The 18051-nt window shown below is 43.1% G+C and overlaps 1 protein-coding gene across 1 annotated transcript in view; it reads right to left on the reverse strand.

Annotated features, from left to right (window-relative positions):
* hivep3a (HIVEP zinc finger 3a) overlaps positions 1-18051 on the reverse strand; it is a 47284-nt gene that overhangs the window by 5858 nt on the left and 23375 nt on the right. The window contains exons 2-5 of the mRNA XM_038725422.1: positions 8139-12376; positions 7425-7609; positions 5406-5563; positions 5270-5305 (exon numbers count right to left, since the gene is read on the reverse strand). Coding sequence (XP_038581350.1) covers positions 5270-5305; positions 5406-5563; positions 7425-7609; positions 8139-11984 — 4225 coding nt within the window. The 5' untranslated portion in view covers positions 11985-12376. The remainder of the gene's footprint in view (positions 1-5269; positions 5306-5405; positions 5564-7424; positions 7610-8138; positions 12377-18051) is intronic.

The following is an 18051-nucleotide window of genomic DNA, read 5'->3' on the forward strand; positions in this document are numbered from 1 at the left end:
TGTGGTGAAAATCTTTAAGAGATCTGATGTCAGTTTACCAGTACAATGATGCAGATTATTAAATTATTACCTTTTTTTTATTCTCCACAAACCCTTAGTAAACCAGCTGATTTTTAGTATTTTGGTCTGGAAGCTGATTTATCAACATTAATTAAGATAAAACTTTTTTACCCAACTATATAATATATATTTTATTAATGATATACTTGAATAATCAGCTTGTTTCACAGTAATAAGCTCATGTCACGGAAACTAGACTGTATGTAAAAGTGTAACTAACCACATGAGTCTCCCACTGTGGGTCTACTTTGCTTTTAGAAATTTTGTTGACCACGACCACTTCTGTTATAATATCATGATGTTATTGAAACATAATAAAACATTTACCAAAGCTGACCCCTAATAGTGGAAGATTCGGTGCAGGACTTGACGATTCTGATTCGACTATGTAAATCCAGGGACAGCCCTAACCCAGTAAGCAATAGCCGTCATTTCACCGTCTAGGTAGACCTAATTTAGTCCGGCTATGAGTAACCCACTTCTAGCCGCAATAACTTTACATGTGGTTACATGACGTTTTTGCCAAAATAACTTGCAATGTGTATGATATTCCATCATTTAAGCAAGGTCTACAGTGATTACAAAGTTTTTTGTTTCATTTCTTACACATGATTTACGTTCAGCCTGTGCGTAGACACGATTTAGCTCATAGACAGACCGGCTATTTGTAGCCCACTTTAAGTCAAAAAAGTCAAAAATGATAAAAAGTGTGTTTTTGCCCTGGCAGCACGTGAGATAGCTGATATCCCATTATTTTTGCAATGTCAATAATATCAACAAGATATTAAATGTCATTAAATTGACATGGTCTATCTGTAGCCACGATTTAGCTTTTATTTGGACAGGCTACGTGTAGTCTGCTTTTAGCCCACCCGGCGAAATAGAGGCAATCAGTGGTCTAAAATCAACGGCTTGGCTGTAGCCCTGTTTCAGACCAAATAGGTTACATGTAGTCTTCATCCATGCAGCTGTTGAGGTGCGTTATATCATTTCATCAAATGCAAGTAAATGTTTGAAACATTTAAATTATCTTTATTTTTGCTGTAACGTTCACTACATTGACTTTCATTTTAATTTAAAACAAAATGAAATTACTAGTTTCAACCGCTAGATGGCAGCTGTAGCCACACTGAGACATGACTACTGGCAATGTGAGACTTGAAAGTTAGACATCAGGGACGGCCAGATCTCGCGATAAAGACATCCGCCTTTTTTAAACGAGGGATACAGATTTCGGCCTTTCAGCGAGCAACGGGCGAGAGTTTACTGGAAACAGTAGAAGCGAAAAGACATTTACTTTGGTCTTGTAAGTATCTGTGTCTTTGTTTGACATGTCTTCATTATTTATCTACATTATATGTTAACGTGTAGGAACCGTAACATTTCAGCGGGTAACAGTGTAGAGTAAGGCACTGTGGTTAGCTTAACATGCTGCATGCAAGTGTAACTTAACGTTACTCCATGATACCCACAGGTTTCCTCGTGCCCTTACAAACTCTAACGTTATATTATCTGAATTCAGAAGGGGTGAACATAAAACATGTACAACCTTACCTATTATAATTTGTAATGAAAGCCACACATATTTTACTCACTAGATCATTATTATATGAAAATGCAATAAATGTAGGCCTATAATGCAATAAATATTTAGTGTAAATATTTATTGCAAATTCTCCAGCATACAGTCAGCAAAGACAGCAATAAATATTCAGAACAGAACACTTTCACAGCACAGATCGTTAGCTCTCTCAAAAGAATAAAAGCACCTTTCTCTATTTGGTTGTTCTAATGCAACATGGCTAAAACATGTGTCCTGTTCAAGTATCTTTATGTTTTCCATAGAGAAATGGGTCAGTAATAAATAACGTTAGTTTTAAATTAACCTTCATGAGAATGATAATTAGAAATATACTGTATGTTTTCATTTAAAATCATCTTATGATAGTAGTCATGTCTTATGGGAAAACAGTCATAGTCAAATTATAATGTAACTTATATTCATATTCTTACATATTCAACAGTTATGGCTCCCATTTACCCGAGAGACTGGCGCCAACCGCGAGACCCAACTGATGCTCTTGTTGCATCAAGTAGCAGCTTAGATGAAGATCTAGATTTGGATGTAGCCAACCCATTATTTATGTTTTTATTACTGCATGTTGTTAAAATTGTTTGTATTTTCATATATATATGAACTGTTTTGTATTTATAATATTTTAGCAATAATTCCTTTATATTTTCATCATGTTGTATTATCTTAAGTTTTCTACGTTGTAATCCTTTTTCTTAATAAAATCTTTATATTTAATTTGTTTGGACGGATTACCATTTGTGAGAACCTGTTTTGTTTGAGTAAAAACAATCCTTTAGCCACTATTCTGTTGTCTTTTAGAGGTAGATATGTAGTCATTTAAAAGCTGTGTATTTGGTCTATTCTTGGGCTGTGGTTAGACGTCTATTAACTTTTCACTGACAGCCCAAATTCAACCTTGCTTTAGCCTAGACCCATTTTCACCATCTAATACAGGTCTATATGTATGTATATATGTATGTATATATATATATATATATATATATATATATATATATATATATATATATATATATATATGTTCAATGGTGGTCTAATTGATGACTAGACTAGTCTTGGGCTATGGTTAGATGTCTACCAAACTTTCACTGACAGCCCAAATTCAGACCTGTTTTAGCCTAGATGTCTGGGCTCTGTTTAGACGTCTATTGGACGTCTTTTAACCTGAAAACGCCACCTGCTGCTCTGAAAATGCCTAGCAGGGAGCGCTAGGGTGCGTTTTGGAGGTGCAGTGTTTTTTTTTTTTCGAGACGCTGTGGTTGCTATGAGCAAGTAGGGTAGCCTACTTAATTTTACTGAATGTAAAAATATCACCACAAAGTACGTAATCCTACTTGCTGTGGCCCTTGCTCGGCATGAACAGAAGGCTGAAACATGAGACCACAGACTCTCCGTACGTGGGTTCATGAGATTTTGCGGGTAAGGAAACACCTCGGCGAGTAGGCACATGGTTTCGTTCAAGATCGGATGTGCTCGGTGCGGTGTTTGTCCCGCCCCCCCTCTACTGTGATTGGACAGCTTTGTAAAAAGTGACAGTGGCGAGCGCAGCGCTTTTCCCAAAGTTGAACATTTTCAACTCTCGGCGACCGGAAAAAAACGCCCAGCTTCGTCACACTGCCGGCGTTTTTACCAGCTAGTAAAAACACGGCGCTCCCATTGGAATGAATTGAAAAAAGACGCTGGCGTCAGAAAAAAACGCCTTGGTGGACACGGGGCCTAACAATTACCAACACATTCTGACCAGTCACCATGACTACAACAGTATGACTGCTGACAGCTGATCCTGGTGCTGTATGGGCGGAGAAGTTATCTAATTAGCTATGCTATGTAAATATTAGAGGTGCTCCGATCAGGACCTTTTCATGCAGAATTATACATTATACTGTATTTAATTAGTCCTAAAAACATTGTATTAAGTATTAAAATTAACAGATGATAAAGTTCATGAAATGACAACTGTTAATTTTATTGCCAGAAAACATGGGTAACTAATTTCACTCCCTCTGTGTAAGAGACTTAAACCATAGCAGCCTTTGCCTGGTTACTGCGAACATCTTATAGCTTCACAAATAGCTTTCCAGTGGAATAAACTACAAAAACAGAGCAAACAGCATTTATAAATTTACTTCAACTATAAAAACTGCAACAAAAAAGGCTGTAGCCACAATATTTAGGAGATAAAGGAGCACAGACATCATGAGCCGATGATAAACTCTGAAGTAGCCGCTTTTTGTTCTTTGAGTGGGCTACAGAGGAGTCAACTATCATCTGTGAAATTTTAAAATAAGGGAAATTTAAATAAATAAAAGTACAATGTTAATTCCACATTATACTGGGGGTATTAGCTGACATCCACACGACTACAGGCACAGGTTTACAATGAATATGATCTCCGTCCACAGCAGTGGTGTAGCTGCGTATCAGAGTTGATCTCTGTCTAATAAAACGATTGAAAACACAGATCTAGTGGCCGTTCACGTACTCTGGGGATGCGCGTGCCGGTGTAGCCTCAACATGAAGCAGATGGTCTGAAAGTAACACGGGAGTACAGAGAGGCTGTGGCAGCGGAAAACAGACTCGGAGTCGTTGCTAAGTGAATACGGCGAGATGCACAGTACAAGTGTTATATTTTAATAAAAATACTGAAACTAAAACTGTCAGTAGCATTGTTTTTTTGCTTTGCATGACTGATAAGACCGAATCAGAAAGCCAAATGTGAGCGTCCGTGTCATCGTTTTATGAAGTCCTCCATTTTTTCCCACCGGGTCAGCGGCGTTTTCAAACAAACATCTTCAGATTCGCCTTTGTAATCTGCACGGAGGTGGGAACGTAGCAAAAGGTCTCCCTCTTAAAACGAAAACGGAGAGAGAAGCAGTCAGCTGATTGAGTGACGCCTCTCTTTACATCAGTAAACTCAAAGTGAAGGATCAGTCTCTCTCTCTCTCTGCCTGATGAGCTGTGGGTCAAGACAATTAAACTCTGGTAGCAGGTGGCGTGGGCGTGAGATGAGCACGACCGCGACAGTTTCACATGATTGCTCTTGCTTGTTGCTCCGCTTGTCTGATTGCAGCTCAACCCTCATGTAAATGATTAACTGGGAGCATCAATCGCTTCCTGTCTAAAAAAGGACTTAGGTGCTAGCTAGTTTTGAAAACTGCTCAGGCCGCAGAGTGAAACCATTTTAGCTGCTGGTGGGTATTGCATCATCTGATCGGCTTTTCTGATTGGCCTTATTAGAGACCAGCGATCAAACTAGTTGAAGCCATTATCGGCCGATTACGATCGGAGCACCCTTAGTAAATATTGGTCGATGCTGTAGAGAAGAAAGTTTCTCAGAGTTGTAGTTAGCTTTGTAACCTTTTGTTTAGTTGCTCACAGTTAATGTGATATAAAAACTAATATGGGTGCTAATGGTAAGCTAATTTGGCAAAATCAGGACATGTAATTTTACAAATCAGATCTGTTTTTCTGTCAAAAACATGCACCTAAAAATTCAGTGGCCGTGTTTTAATAATATTTTTAGCATAACAAAAAGAGCAAAATAATGGTTATTAGTATATTCAATCCAAAAATATCAGCACTGGCACTCAAGCAAAAATGAACAACATAACATACCTTCTGCCTCAGATCTCAGCTGGTCAGTGAGGTTTCCTGTAAAAGACAAAAGAAAGGCTGAGCTCACACTGGATGCACAGTGAACATAGCCGTAACAAACTACGATCTTTTTTTTTACATCATTGTCTATCCTTACCTTTGGCTTTGAGTGAAACGCAGTTGTATGGCGGGGATTCTGTGATGCTATGGGTGCACTTTTGCAGCACACTGGTATTTTTAAGGAGGAATCCACAGTCCTCACTTTGACACTTCCTTCCACCTCCACCATGAATGATAGCATACTTCTCATTTGATCTGTAGGTGTGAAGAGAGCAAGAGGTTTCAGTTTCGTCCTCAGAGCATTTCCATGTCAGTTGTCTATTGATGCTGCTCCTCTCAGGATGATAGTCACAATCAATATGAGTGTAACAGGAGCTGACAGATAGGCTGCGGGCCCTTCAGCACCTGTAAGCAGCTTTTTAGTGCCTGTATTTATCCAGTGTAAGTACGCTATCTGTTAGGCCTCTACTACACAGGGAGCTCACACTGTGGCAGCTGGGCGCGGGGTCCACCCCTCCATGTACACTGAGGGTCCCTCAGCGAGGCACCCACTTCAGCTTCAACAGAGCAGCTTTCATAAGCCAAAACCAGACCACCACCCCCCCCGGCCCCCTCCCACTGCCTTAGAACCCAGCTCACACCTCACACCACCACCGAGTCCAAACAAGGGGGAGCCTACAATGTGGCCCAAGGTCCGGGTTTTGGTGCAGCCAGCCAATAAAAACAGGCCAGAGAGGGAGGGAAACCCTGGCCCAGACCAGCTGCTGCTCCAAATAAAAATGAAAAAACACATAAAATGAAAACACATTCCCATGTCAAACAATGGTTCTGATTATAATCGGCTGTTTTTTCTTCTATTTTCACTACAGGCCTCACTGCTGGATAACCTCTGCACATATCATAAACGGTGGCTTTTACAGTGCTGAGAAACCTTCAAGTTAATGAAAGTGAAACACTCTCATGCAGCACATATTTACACCCAAGATTTGAGTCCAGGTGCCCTTACCCCCCCCCCCCCAAGCCAACAAGAAATAATGGCACTGCTGGACTACCTCGCTACCTCAGTTTTGTCTTTTTGTCCCCCAGAAAGACTGAACCGACAGGGAAGGAGAAAGCGAGCAGGCGTGAGGATGACTCACTCTTTTAGGAAGGCTGTGATGAGCGTCAACATGAGTCACACCAGGGATTTGTTCACAGACACACTCCCAAACCAAAACGAGACACACAGATGGCACATGCCAGATCTGCACTCCCCTGCATCAAAGCAGTTTTCATTTCTGATGGGTATCAGAAGTACTGAGCGTGTCAGGTTTAGGGACAATACACAGCAAAGTGTCCTGAACCCTGATGCTGGGACAAAAAAACACAGCAGAGTGGCATCATGTCCTATATAAGGACACCTCAGGTCTGTAACAGTGCTATGTATTGGTGCTATGGTTTCTCTCATTTTAATATACCATTTAATAAACTTTATTGTAAACTGATTTAGAACAGTGGTAAAGCTTTTGGATGTTTATTTAAGGTGTCCTGCAATGCAGTTGTAATGACACCTGCTAGCCAATCAGAAACAATTACTTTCAATGGCAATGACATCTGCCCATTACAGAAAGCAAAAGCTGCTTCGATGTTCATATGTGCACCTGACTATTGCTTTAGGTCAGACTTCACAAATTGTTAACCCATCCCATGCTTTATTCCATTCCATATGCCAGGCTCCCTTTAATGACTAATGCGATGTATGCACTGTATGTACTGTCTATTTTCTACCCATTCCTTTGGTGTCAGTCTAAGAGAATAAAACGTGCTGCCGCTCCATGTGAATGGCTGTGATGGTTGGTGTAAATGAATCTCTGCAGGAGCAAAGGAAGCTAAGTAGTTTCCTGGCTTCAGCCCCTCAACAGACGGGCTCTGTTGGTGCAGACAGCCAAGCCTTAGCCTCTCCAACAAGGCGGACAGACAACAGTTTCCACAACATACCACAATATGTAAAGCAAGCCCTCAACACTAATGAGGTACATAAGTAATGAGGTACATCAGATTGAAAGCTGTAAATCTATACAATATGTCAACTTGATGCATCTTACACAGTGCTGAGCCGTCGTAGGTTCATACTCACCCTCTCTCAGAGGTCCAAACTTCGGGAGGTTGTTTATTTCTGGAGCATGACTGTACTTCCTCCTCCTCCTCCTCCTCCTTCTCTTCCTTCCTCTCATCTTTTCTGTTTGGCAAGTTGTCATCTGCTGACTGCTGTCCCTTCCCTCTTCTCTCAAGGTCTCTACAGTACGACTCGCTGTTGTAGACCTACACTCGAAAAAGACACGGGCAAATTCACCAACTCTGCTCCAGCATGCCCAGGGAGACAAAAATTGGGAATTCTCATTGAACGTTGTGTTTAATAGCATTTGTTAAAGCAACTATGTTTTTTTTTCTTTTGGATGTCATTGTAAAGACTTTTGTACTCAGGTCATCAACATATATTTTTTTAGCAAAGTGTGAGCAAAGCAAACTTTTTAGGGATAGAGGCTAACTAATTGCCACCCTTTGCCACACCTCATACTCTATGCTACTATGCTAACCTACCGAGCATGCCAGGAAGACCCATGGATCAATTTAACCTTGGTAATGGCTCTACAGGATTCCTTAACTTTGGACACCCACCATTTAATTGTAGTATCTCAGTTTCAAATGTGACTCACACCCTTTCTTGGCTGTATAGTGTATCATCTACCCTCTCCCAGACTGAAATTCTCTTGTGGTGGTCAATTTTTACATACAGTGCATCTTACAGATTTACAGGACAGTTGTAATCAGTGGTTAGTGTTGTAATTACCTCCGTGGAGTAAGGTCTTTTGTTGTCCTCGTGCTCCATTGACTCAGCCGTCCTGTCTGACATGGGGGATATGGTGTAGATGGAGGGACTGAGCCTCTGCTTACAGTGCAGCAGAGAGAGAGCTGTCTTGCTGGAAAGGCCAGGTGGGTTGGGGTCATAGCCGCTAGTGGACCAAGATGAATACACTGAGGGCCTCTGTTCATCCAGAGTAGAAGGGTTTGGTTTAATGTAGTTCAAATAGCACCAGCTATTACAGGTGCTGGACAGCAGACTGGGGAACGACGGTTCAACATGTGTGTTGGAAGAACAAACACTGGGTAGACATGACTGATTCTCCCCTTTGATTTCCTGATTGCAGGTGTCCACCAATGCCTTGTCCACAAATGCCACCTCCCTCTCCTCTTCTTCTTTGACTCGTTTCTGTTGCTGCTGTGACTCAGGGGGGATCTCTATGCTGTTTGAAGGGGAAAGCATGCGCTTGTTGCCCCCAGAGCCTGATATCCTCAGGCCATTGTCAGACCACAACTGAAGGTCTGGATTTGTGTTCCAATCCTTTCTGTTTTGAGCTGTTGGAATACCTACATTGTGTGAAACAGCATCAACCTTCTCCTGGAGCCCCTGGGAGGTGGACTGAGATAATGTGGTGTATATGGCACATGCTAGGGTCAGGGTGTCTGTTTGGAGACGCACTGCTACTGCCGGAGATGTGACTGGGGTTAGTAATTCCAGACTAGTAGTGATGTGAGGGACAGAGTGCTTGATCTGGGACTGACTCACTCGAACCTCTGAATAATCATTATGTAGTAAGGGAATCTCTAGCTTTAGCCCTGTAGACATGGGGAGGTAGCGAGCTCTGGCGGCCCCTGATGGTCCATGTGGAGTATAGGGCTGTGGTGCTTGAGGAGGGGGCTGCCCTGTGTGGATGTGTGAGACCTCTTCTTTTACAGGATCTGCAGATGGGCAGTGAGTATGGGAGGGTTCTGTGCTGCCTGTTAACTGAATATTTTGACTGAGTTTCCACTGAGAGAAGATCTCTTTGCATTGTAATTTCACTGGATTATGCAAGACTGTGTCACCTGATAAAGGAGGAGTAGGGGACTTACTGCAGTACACAGCAGTTGGGCTTGCATGAGAAGATGTGCTGACATGTTCAGGACTACGGCCCGCTATGGCACATTGCTCCTCCTCCTCTTCATCTGGATCTCTGATAGCAGTGTGTCTCATGAGGAGACATTTTCTTCTTTCCCTCCAGCCAACTGCAGAGCGCTCAGGGGACAAACAACTGTAGTCAAAAGACTTGCTGCGGGTCTCAGCCATTAGGACACTTGGTTGTGGGTCATGAGGCGCCTGCTCAGATGCTGAGCGCCTCATCTCTCTGTGCTGATGCACCCCAGGCACAGTCAACATGTGAGGAGCTCTTGATCTTCTCAGTGGTGTTGATGTTGCTATTTCCATGTCTGGCCTATTTGACTCTTCAAAGGATGTGGAACGACTGGATGCATAAGATGCACAACTGTCCTGACTAGGGCTGCGGGGAAGGGAGATGGAGTCATAACTAGATTCTCCGGAGGACTGGGCAACCTCAGCTAGACGTAAGCGCTTCTTCTTTGGAGGAAGCTTTTCAATAGGGAGCTGGGCCAGAGAGGGGCTTCTCTGTGGCCACTGAAATTCATCAGGTTTCTCTGAATGTTTTGCTGTGGAGGCTGGCTCTATCGAGGTGCTCATGTTGGAATCCTCTGTGACCAGTATTTCTGGAACAAGCACACTGTGTTGGCGGACCAGCTTTCGGGTTGTTAGTTTTGTCGACTGTTGCTGGGGTTGTTTCTGAGGCACCAGTTGATATTCTTCATCAGGTGGAGAGTTTCTTGTTGCCTCAGTGCTTTGATTCTCACTGCACAAAGATTCTTGTTTTTCAAATGAACTAGTATGTTGAATTACTGAACAGGTTTGCAGTGTAGGTCTCCTGGGGCCCTCATAAGCTGCATTGTTTTCATCTTTACACTGTCCTGACAAAAGGTCAGAGGGTAATGAAGGAGAAGACGGGTCATCAAATTCAAAACTCTCCTCTTTCCTTCTCTTGCGCACTGCTGAAGCTCCTGCTCTGACTGCATGGTTAATTAACTGTGAGCACTCCATTTGACTAATTACCACCTCATTTCTGGGATGATGTGCTAAGCACAAGCTTTGCTTGTGTTTCTTATAACCTTCCCAATCTTTGCATCCAGTGCCACAGGCCTCACACTCATATGGCTGAGGTTGACTTTGCTTGTGGTCAGGCACAGTGGTTACGCTGTCAAGGTAAAATGAATGAGAAACCTCATGTTCCTCTTTTGTAAGTTCGGCACCAAGTGGGATTTCAATAGCTGGCTGACGTCGTAGCATCCCATAACGACGGGATGCCTGCGTTTCGGAAGGCTGTCGTTCATCAAAGGACTGACTTAGACGGAATTTACTGGGGCCAACGCCGGAGGCGTCAAATGAACTAGCTGCAGATGGCATTGAGTGACTTCTCACCAGAGGGGCCGTGGATGTTTGGCCAGCTGGCTGCTCCACGTTTAGCGATGGATGATGAAATTTTTCACATGGAACTCCCATGGTGATAGAGCCACTGTTTTTATAGCCCAGATCTCCAGCTTTAGGGCTATGAATAAGCGGCTCTTTCACAGATGAACTTTTTTGAGATTCTGAACTATTCTTTCTGGAGAGTGAGAATCTCCTTGGTTTAACACTGTCGATTTTACTGGTGTCCACCACCGCCTCGTTGATAGTTATGAGTTTGGTGATATGGTCAATGACCTGCTTCTTGGGGACTGTAAACGGGATGCTTTTGTCCTCTGGACCAGAGGGCTGCTGGTTATGGTGCCGAGACATCCTCTGCAGGTGTCCGAGACGTCCATACTTTCCCAGGATGATCTCAGCATAGCTTTTGGCACTTGTATTTGGGGGGCTGTCCTGTGATTGCTCAGTGCTCTCAGAACGAGAGAAATAGCCAGATTCTGTGCTGCCTTTACTCCCTAAAATTAGAGATGAGGTCTTTTCATCAGATAAATCTCGAGGACCATGTTTTCCTCTACTCAGACGCAGAGCCAGTCTCTTTTTCACTGCGTAGGAGTCATCGTTTCCTCCAGTGCAATCTTTGGCCCTGTCTGTTTCATGACTTTTGATTGAGGCTTCACTGCCTTGTCTTTCTGTATGGGAAGATGCTGGTCGCTGTCTACTTTCATCTTCTGACTCAGTGACTTGCTCCTCTAAAGATTTCGGCTCCCCAAGTACCAGACCTGCCTTCACCCTGTGTGTATGTGATTTGCGATGTTTGTACAGGTTACTCTTGGTCTTAAAAGAGAAGCCACATGGGGCACAGGGATAGGGTCTTTCACCTGTGTGGGAGCGAATATGTTTCTGTAGGACACTAGGCTTTGCACATGCACGACCACAGTAAGTGCAGACATATTTGCCTGGTCTCTGCGGCTTACGCTCGCGTTTCTGTTTTGGGGTTCCCTCCTGCGTTTCTGGTTTAGACTGGGTGGTGCCACCTACGGAGGAAGGTAGGACTCCCGGGGATAAACTAGAAGCTGTAGTTGGTTTTGTTGTCTCATGTTTGTGTTCCGGCGATGTATTCGAGTCAATGCTCTGCCGCTGGTGCCTGAGACGTTTACGCTCAGGATGCGGTCTTCTGGACTGTTTGGCCTGCTTTTGTGTGCCATGGGGCTTCGGGGAGCCAGTTTGCTGTTGCTGACGGGGCTTGGAGGGAGACTTACGTGGGCCTCTATGAGGAGACTCTAGTTGACAAAGCTCTTGACCTCCGGACTGCTCCCCAGTCGACAGGCGACTATGCAAGGCCTCCATAAAATGGGAGGAAAGCCTCAGGTAGACAAGTGGGATATGTCTGCCTGAGCCAGGCTACAGAGTTCCAGCCAAATCATTAACTGACTAATGACTTTAATGTGAGTGAAACCTATCAAATTATATCCACTTTTGTTGACTGTCAGGCTTCATATTTTTCACTTGTTTTGCTGATACTATATTGCTTAACTGCAGAATGTTGTCATCAAATGTAGAACGGCGGCATCAAAGAATGCAGCTGTGATATATCATGTGCTGTGGAGGAAGTCCTCTGCCATGCCGACCTAAAGAATGCCATCATGAAGAACTCAGCCAGTCTTGCTGCTACACACTCCGATGCTCAGTTGACTCAGCTGAATATATGATCCTTTGCAAGGTCTTCTCAACATAAAGATCTGTGAAGAGAGACAACTCATATAGAATAGTGCATACAATTCAACACAATCAATTCAATTCAATTCAACCCTCTGACCCTCCGCTTGTCAAATCTGGCTTTTTATGTCTCATGTGTTTCATAATCAATGTATGTGTCATAACATACCACTTTGACTGTCCCTTGGCTGTTCAATACTTTTAAATTAGAATGGTTTATGTAATATTTTTCCATCAAAATATATCAGCATGCAGCATGTCAAAAATATTGATTCCCAGAGAGAGGCAATATGTCCAATGACTGTGACAGGAACATTCCAATAACTGCATGATATGAATTTGTCAATGATTTCTAATCAGCCATGCATTACTTATTTCAAAGCAGTGGAAAACAATATTTAGTGTTACAAATCCCACCCAGTCCCGTAAAATGAGTCAGATCTTTCTGCCGCAAGATAGAGCAAATACAAAATACTACACAAAGAAGAGTTTGTCATTTTCACTAGGCAAGAGCCTCCCCATGGTTGAGGAGTTACTCATATTAAAGTGTGTTGCCATGAAATCACTTTTTTCTTAATGAAATCGCCTTGCTTGAAGTTTTCTTTGCAAAATTTATTAGTGGGATTAACTCATTGACTGTGGCATGTGAACCTGCAGCATGTCTCAACATGCTCTAATTAATGCTGCATATTTGACATGCTATGTTTTCAAGTATCAGACCACACTTCCTTGAAAATCAGGATCATCGGACAGTGCCACAGTACAGAGCGCTTGTGAATGGCTCTGCCTGTTTCATTACTTTATAGCATATGGATCATGGATCATTTCATCTGATTATCTGTGCTTTTAGATACTTTGAAGTCCAAGCCAAATGAAGACAACGGATAGCTGTGAGTGAATACACAAGGTGAATCAGTGGACATACTGAAAAAAATCTCCCAATGTTTTTTTGTGCCAGCACACTGAAACAGTAAACAAGGCATCCCACGCACTGACCAGCTGGTTTCTACACCCACATTCTGGTGGAAGACGGCAAAGATGCTGGATTATATCCAAATTACTGATAACAGGTTGATAACCATCTTTGGCTTAACTTGTGGAAAGAGTATACATGCCAGTAGTGGGTGAATATTGAATCAAGATTACTTTTCTTTATATTATATCAGTACTGTGCAGAAGACCATTCAGATGTCGTGGGCCTAAATCTCTTGCAGTGAGACTAGTAAGTGCTAAATGTAGGTCAGACAGGTAGTGGAACTGGATAAAGAGCTTTTGCAGCAGTCCAGAGACTCAGTCATCTTGCTGAAAATAACGCCTCAGAGCTCAGACTGTGAGACGTTCAGAGCACCTGCAGACTCTGCATGAGGGTGACGATGACTAGAGTGAAATACATTTCAGATGGAGCACTTTGCAGTACAGAACTGGCAACTAAAACCAAATGGCATTTTTTAAAAGCATGCATCTACTCAGTTACACTTGCACGTGTCACACTTATTCCAGAGCTAACTGGAGACTGTTCATTTGCACCTCTCATGGTGCAAATGAACCTAGAAGGCAGTTTCGTTTTCACGTCAGCCCTTCTCTCCACACGAATCCTGTTGGTTCTCAGCCTCTGTGATTTTCTGCTAGAAAACACACGTCTAGGTGTCATTTTCTCAGTGTTAAAGTCACACAGCTGTTTGATGGGGCAAACACTGCACATTTAGTAGAAACTGAATATCAACGTCCTGCAGAAATCAACACATCCCCTTAAAGGGGAACTCCACAGTGTTTCAATAAGCCATACCAGTGAGTCAGGGTGCATAATACCAAGTTCATGGAACTGGCACACCTTATTGCAAGGTACAAAAAAAAAAAAAAATACTGTATTTAGTGCAATTCCCAAAAAATCTGTAAACGACAATTTATAACGACACAATATAAAAGTAATCTCTGATGTTTGTCTACTGGTTACAGTGTACATATTTGCAGTGTGAGCATACAGTTCTGTAGAAGGACTCTGCAGAGTATACTCAAAATCTTCAGGTACTGAAACAGATCACCTCAAGTAAAAAAAACAAAACTCTCTTATATCAATTTGTGAAATGCTGCGTCCATTCACACACCACGCTGAAAGAGAATATTGTATAATGGCTTTTTAAAAATCTTGTCAATTTCCTCTTCTCACACTAATGGGCACCCAGCGGTGGTTCCTATGGTAACGGCCCTAAACCATGTGGTAGCAGATGGAAGGAGAGCTGGAGGGCTAAATTTATCTTCCAGCATCCTCACCGACTACAGAGAGAGGGAGAGAGCGAGGCAGGCGAAGGTGCCTCCCTCCTAGAAGCTACGGCTTTTTGAGGAGAGAACGCTACACATCTCAAAAGAAAATCAATACTTTGGGAGTCTTGAAGTCATACCACACTGATACTCCTCCAGAAAGGAAAGTGCATACTGTACACGGGGATGGCAAAGAATACTGGACCAGTCTCCATGAAATACTAAGCTACATTATTATAAACAAGTCAACCACATAAACAATTTTAAACTCTTCTTTTTTTCCTATTAAGCTTGTTCTAAAAAAGATTCTATGTGAAAACAGTGCAGTATTCCAAAAGGCAAATACAACAGATTTATTTGTAATAATATGTATGCTGGCTTGAATAAGCGATTACTAAAATCAGGATCCAACTAAAACAATGACAATCAAAGCATCAGCATGTGGAGGCAAAAAGTAGGTATTTCATTTTATGCTGAAACACAATGAAAACGGCATGCTAATCTGGACTTAATTCACTGTCATCTTAAATCATAATTTTGCAGACTCATCTGAACTAAGTGACACCGTGAGTGCCCTCATCTGTTGACCACCACCGCGTCAGCTGAGCATTAGCAATGCTGTCAAGACAGAAAGCGCAGCTTCATCCGCAGCCTGATAGCGGCGCTCTCTAGGGACGGAGGAGAGCCCTCTGGGAGTCAGTGCATATACAACCATTCCTCTGTGTGCGTGTGTGTGTTTGGTGTGTGTGTGAATCTCGGGAGCGCTCCCTAGTCCACAGAAGGACATGCCAAGCATAGGAGGGTTGCATGAACAACACAGGGAGCTCATTCACTCCCAGGCTGAGCTGTGAGCATTAATACATACACAGCCCACGAACCACTCACTATATGCACTCTCCCTCTCCTTCATTCACACACACAGACACACAGATACACACACACACACACACACACAGCAGAAGCTGCGCTGTCTGAATAGGTTTCAAACAGCAAAAATTTTCAATTCAAATGTCTGTTTGCTCAGAGTATGATTCCACAAATGAGTCTTGTTTCTTTCCACCACTCACTGGCTCACTGATGAAGCAGCCTCTTGCAATAACAAAGACATGAATGGAGAAAATCCCCCGGTCCTCACATCACGTCACTCACATCACCTCACACACATATCAAAATCACAGCAGATGACGAAAAGGATATCAACGGCTTTTTTCTCTCTCTCTTTACCTGGTAGCAGGTGGTGTTGTCCTCCGATTGTGAATGAGTGGAAACGGGAGAGCAGAGAGAGCCAGAGAGAGGTGAAGGGAAGGAGAGAGAGAGTGAGAGAAAGGATGAATGAGAGTGACGGTGGGAGTGAGAGGGGTAATCGAGTCTCCGCTCTACGTGCACTGGGCTAACAAACAGGTAGCTGAGTATATCATGCGTATGAATGAGGAGGAGGGGACACTCTCTCCCTGTCTCTCTCTACCCTGTCTCTCTCTACCACTTTCATACCCCCCCCCCCTCTCCCCCCCCCAGAGTGTTTCTCTTTCAGGTCAAAGTGAAGTAGCAGCTCCTTATTTGGAAGTTGACGTAAGCTTGTGTTTCTTTTGGCAGCAGTCTCGGGCAGCACAGCTGGCAAAGCGGTGAGAGGTAGCGGGGCAGGGTGAGTGGACGGTGTTTTAATTTGACTGGGAGTGGGGGTGGCGGGGGTTACTTTATATTTTTAAAACACAATTTCTCCATTCAGGTCTCATTTTCCAGGATAGGCGGCTATTGCGATTCCTGCTGCATTTTGAGAAAACCCTGGAAAATTTGAAAACATATAAGGACCCGCGTGGAGAAAAAAAAAGGCACAGGGATTCAGTTTTTAAGAGCATCTCTGGAGAATGTCCACACACCACAGCACAGCGCTCATGCTCCAGCCAGGGGTCCGGCTGAAACGGGTCCAGGCAGCTCTGACATCACTCTCCGCTCTTCTTTGCCATGGTCCCCCCCTCTGCCAACTGAATTTTTTTCAGCTGGCTGAAAGACATGTGGAGCATTGAGGGAATACCAGCCGGTGGGATGAAGGCAGGCGGTCAGCCGCTCATCTGGCCGGGCGTGAAAAGGGGAAGTTGAGAGGGGAGTGGAAGAGAGCCCAGGTTGTCCATCCTGAACCAAGCAACAGAGAGCACTTGTGACTAGGGATCCAAATTTGAAAGTGGCATATGATGCCCAGCTCTGATGGTAAAAAATCTGGATTAAGGCTGCTGATAGCCAGATTTTGACCAATACCTGACCCTAAAAGTCACCCCTGAGGCTGCTCTTTTAACAGTCACTTCGTCACCATCTTGTTGGATATAATTTCAAAAAGTTGTTATGCTGGGCTGAAACAAAATGTGACAAAGTGCAATGAAAACAGAATATATATATAACGCATTCCTTGAAGCATGTGGCTTAAATGTCCAATAAAGCTTCTACTCCCCTGGAGAAATGAAAAATTGTGGCATATTTTAATACATGAAACACACATGAATGCCATATTTTCATCACGTTTTCCACATTACTTTAATTCAGTTTTCATTCATCTCCTAATATGTGCATTTTTTTTGGCCGCTTTTATTGCGATTGCAATAAATTTGGATGGAAACCTCGCCTTCCTAAAATATCCTGTGTTCATTGCTAGAGTGCATTTAAGGTCCAACTCCCCAAAAACTAATCCGGCATTCATGCCAGTATGAAAGAGCAGCAAGAATGGAGGCTTAGGAGTGTTCTTTATCCAAACTAGTTAAATAGAAATAAGCCTTAATATATGCTGAATTAATTGTGTTGGAATTTTACTGGGATGTAACTGCCATCGATGGATGCTTTGCAGTAACTTTGCCACTTGTTTCTGCCTGTGGGAAATATTGTAGCTATCAGAAATTCTTGATATTTCCTACTTGGAATCGCTCGGAGGCTAACAGAGTCTGTACGGTATGACATAAAGGCGGCATGCACTATCCAGCTTCACGACTGCAGCCAACACAACAACCAGCTGTGGCTAATATTGTAGCAAGACACAGTAATATTTACAATAAGTGTTCCTGCATTAGTTAGAGTTAGTTGCTAATTTTACACTAGCTACTGGCCACAACAAGTTAAGAATGGCTACTTTTGTGTTGCAGGGAAAGTGGAAATAGGAATGCTCCCATTATATGTTAGCAGCTAATGTCATACTAGCTTCTTTTAGCAATCACAGCATGTTACAGGGTTTTTCCTGCATAGAGAAATTTTTGGCGCCCCCCAGAGAGGTTTTAGCGTAGTGTTGTAGTCAAGACCACCCAAACCAAGACCAAGTCAAGACCAAGACCAGAGTTTATCGAGACCAAGACAAGACCAAGACTTTTAGGGGCTGAGAGAAGTCGAAAACAAGACCAAGGGAGGGTGAGACCGAGTCAAGACCAAGACCAGTTCCCTGCATTGCATGGCATTCAATAAA

Source organism: Micropterus salmoides, unplaced genomic scaffold (genome assembly GCF_014851395.1).
Source record: "Micropterus salmoides isolate LMB-PRFRI ecotype aquatic unplaced genomic scaffold, ASM1485139v1 Ms_hic_scaffold_17, whole genome shotgun sequence".
Taxonomy (NCBI): domain Eukaryota; kingdom Metazoa; phylum Chordata; class Actinopteri; order Centrarchiformes; family Centrarchidae; genus Micropterus; species Micropterus salmoides.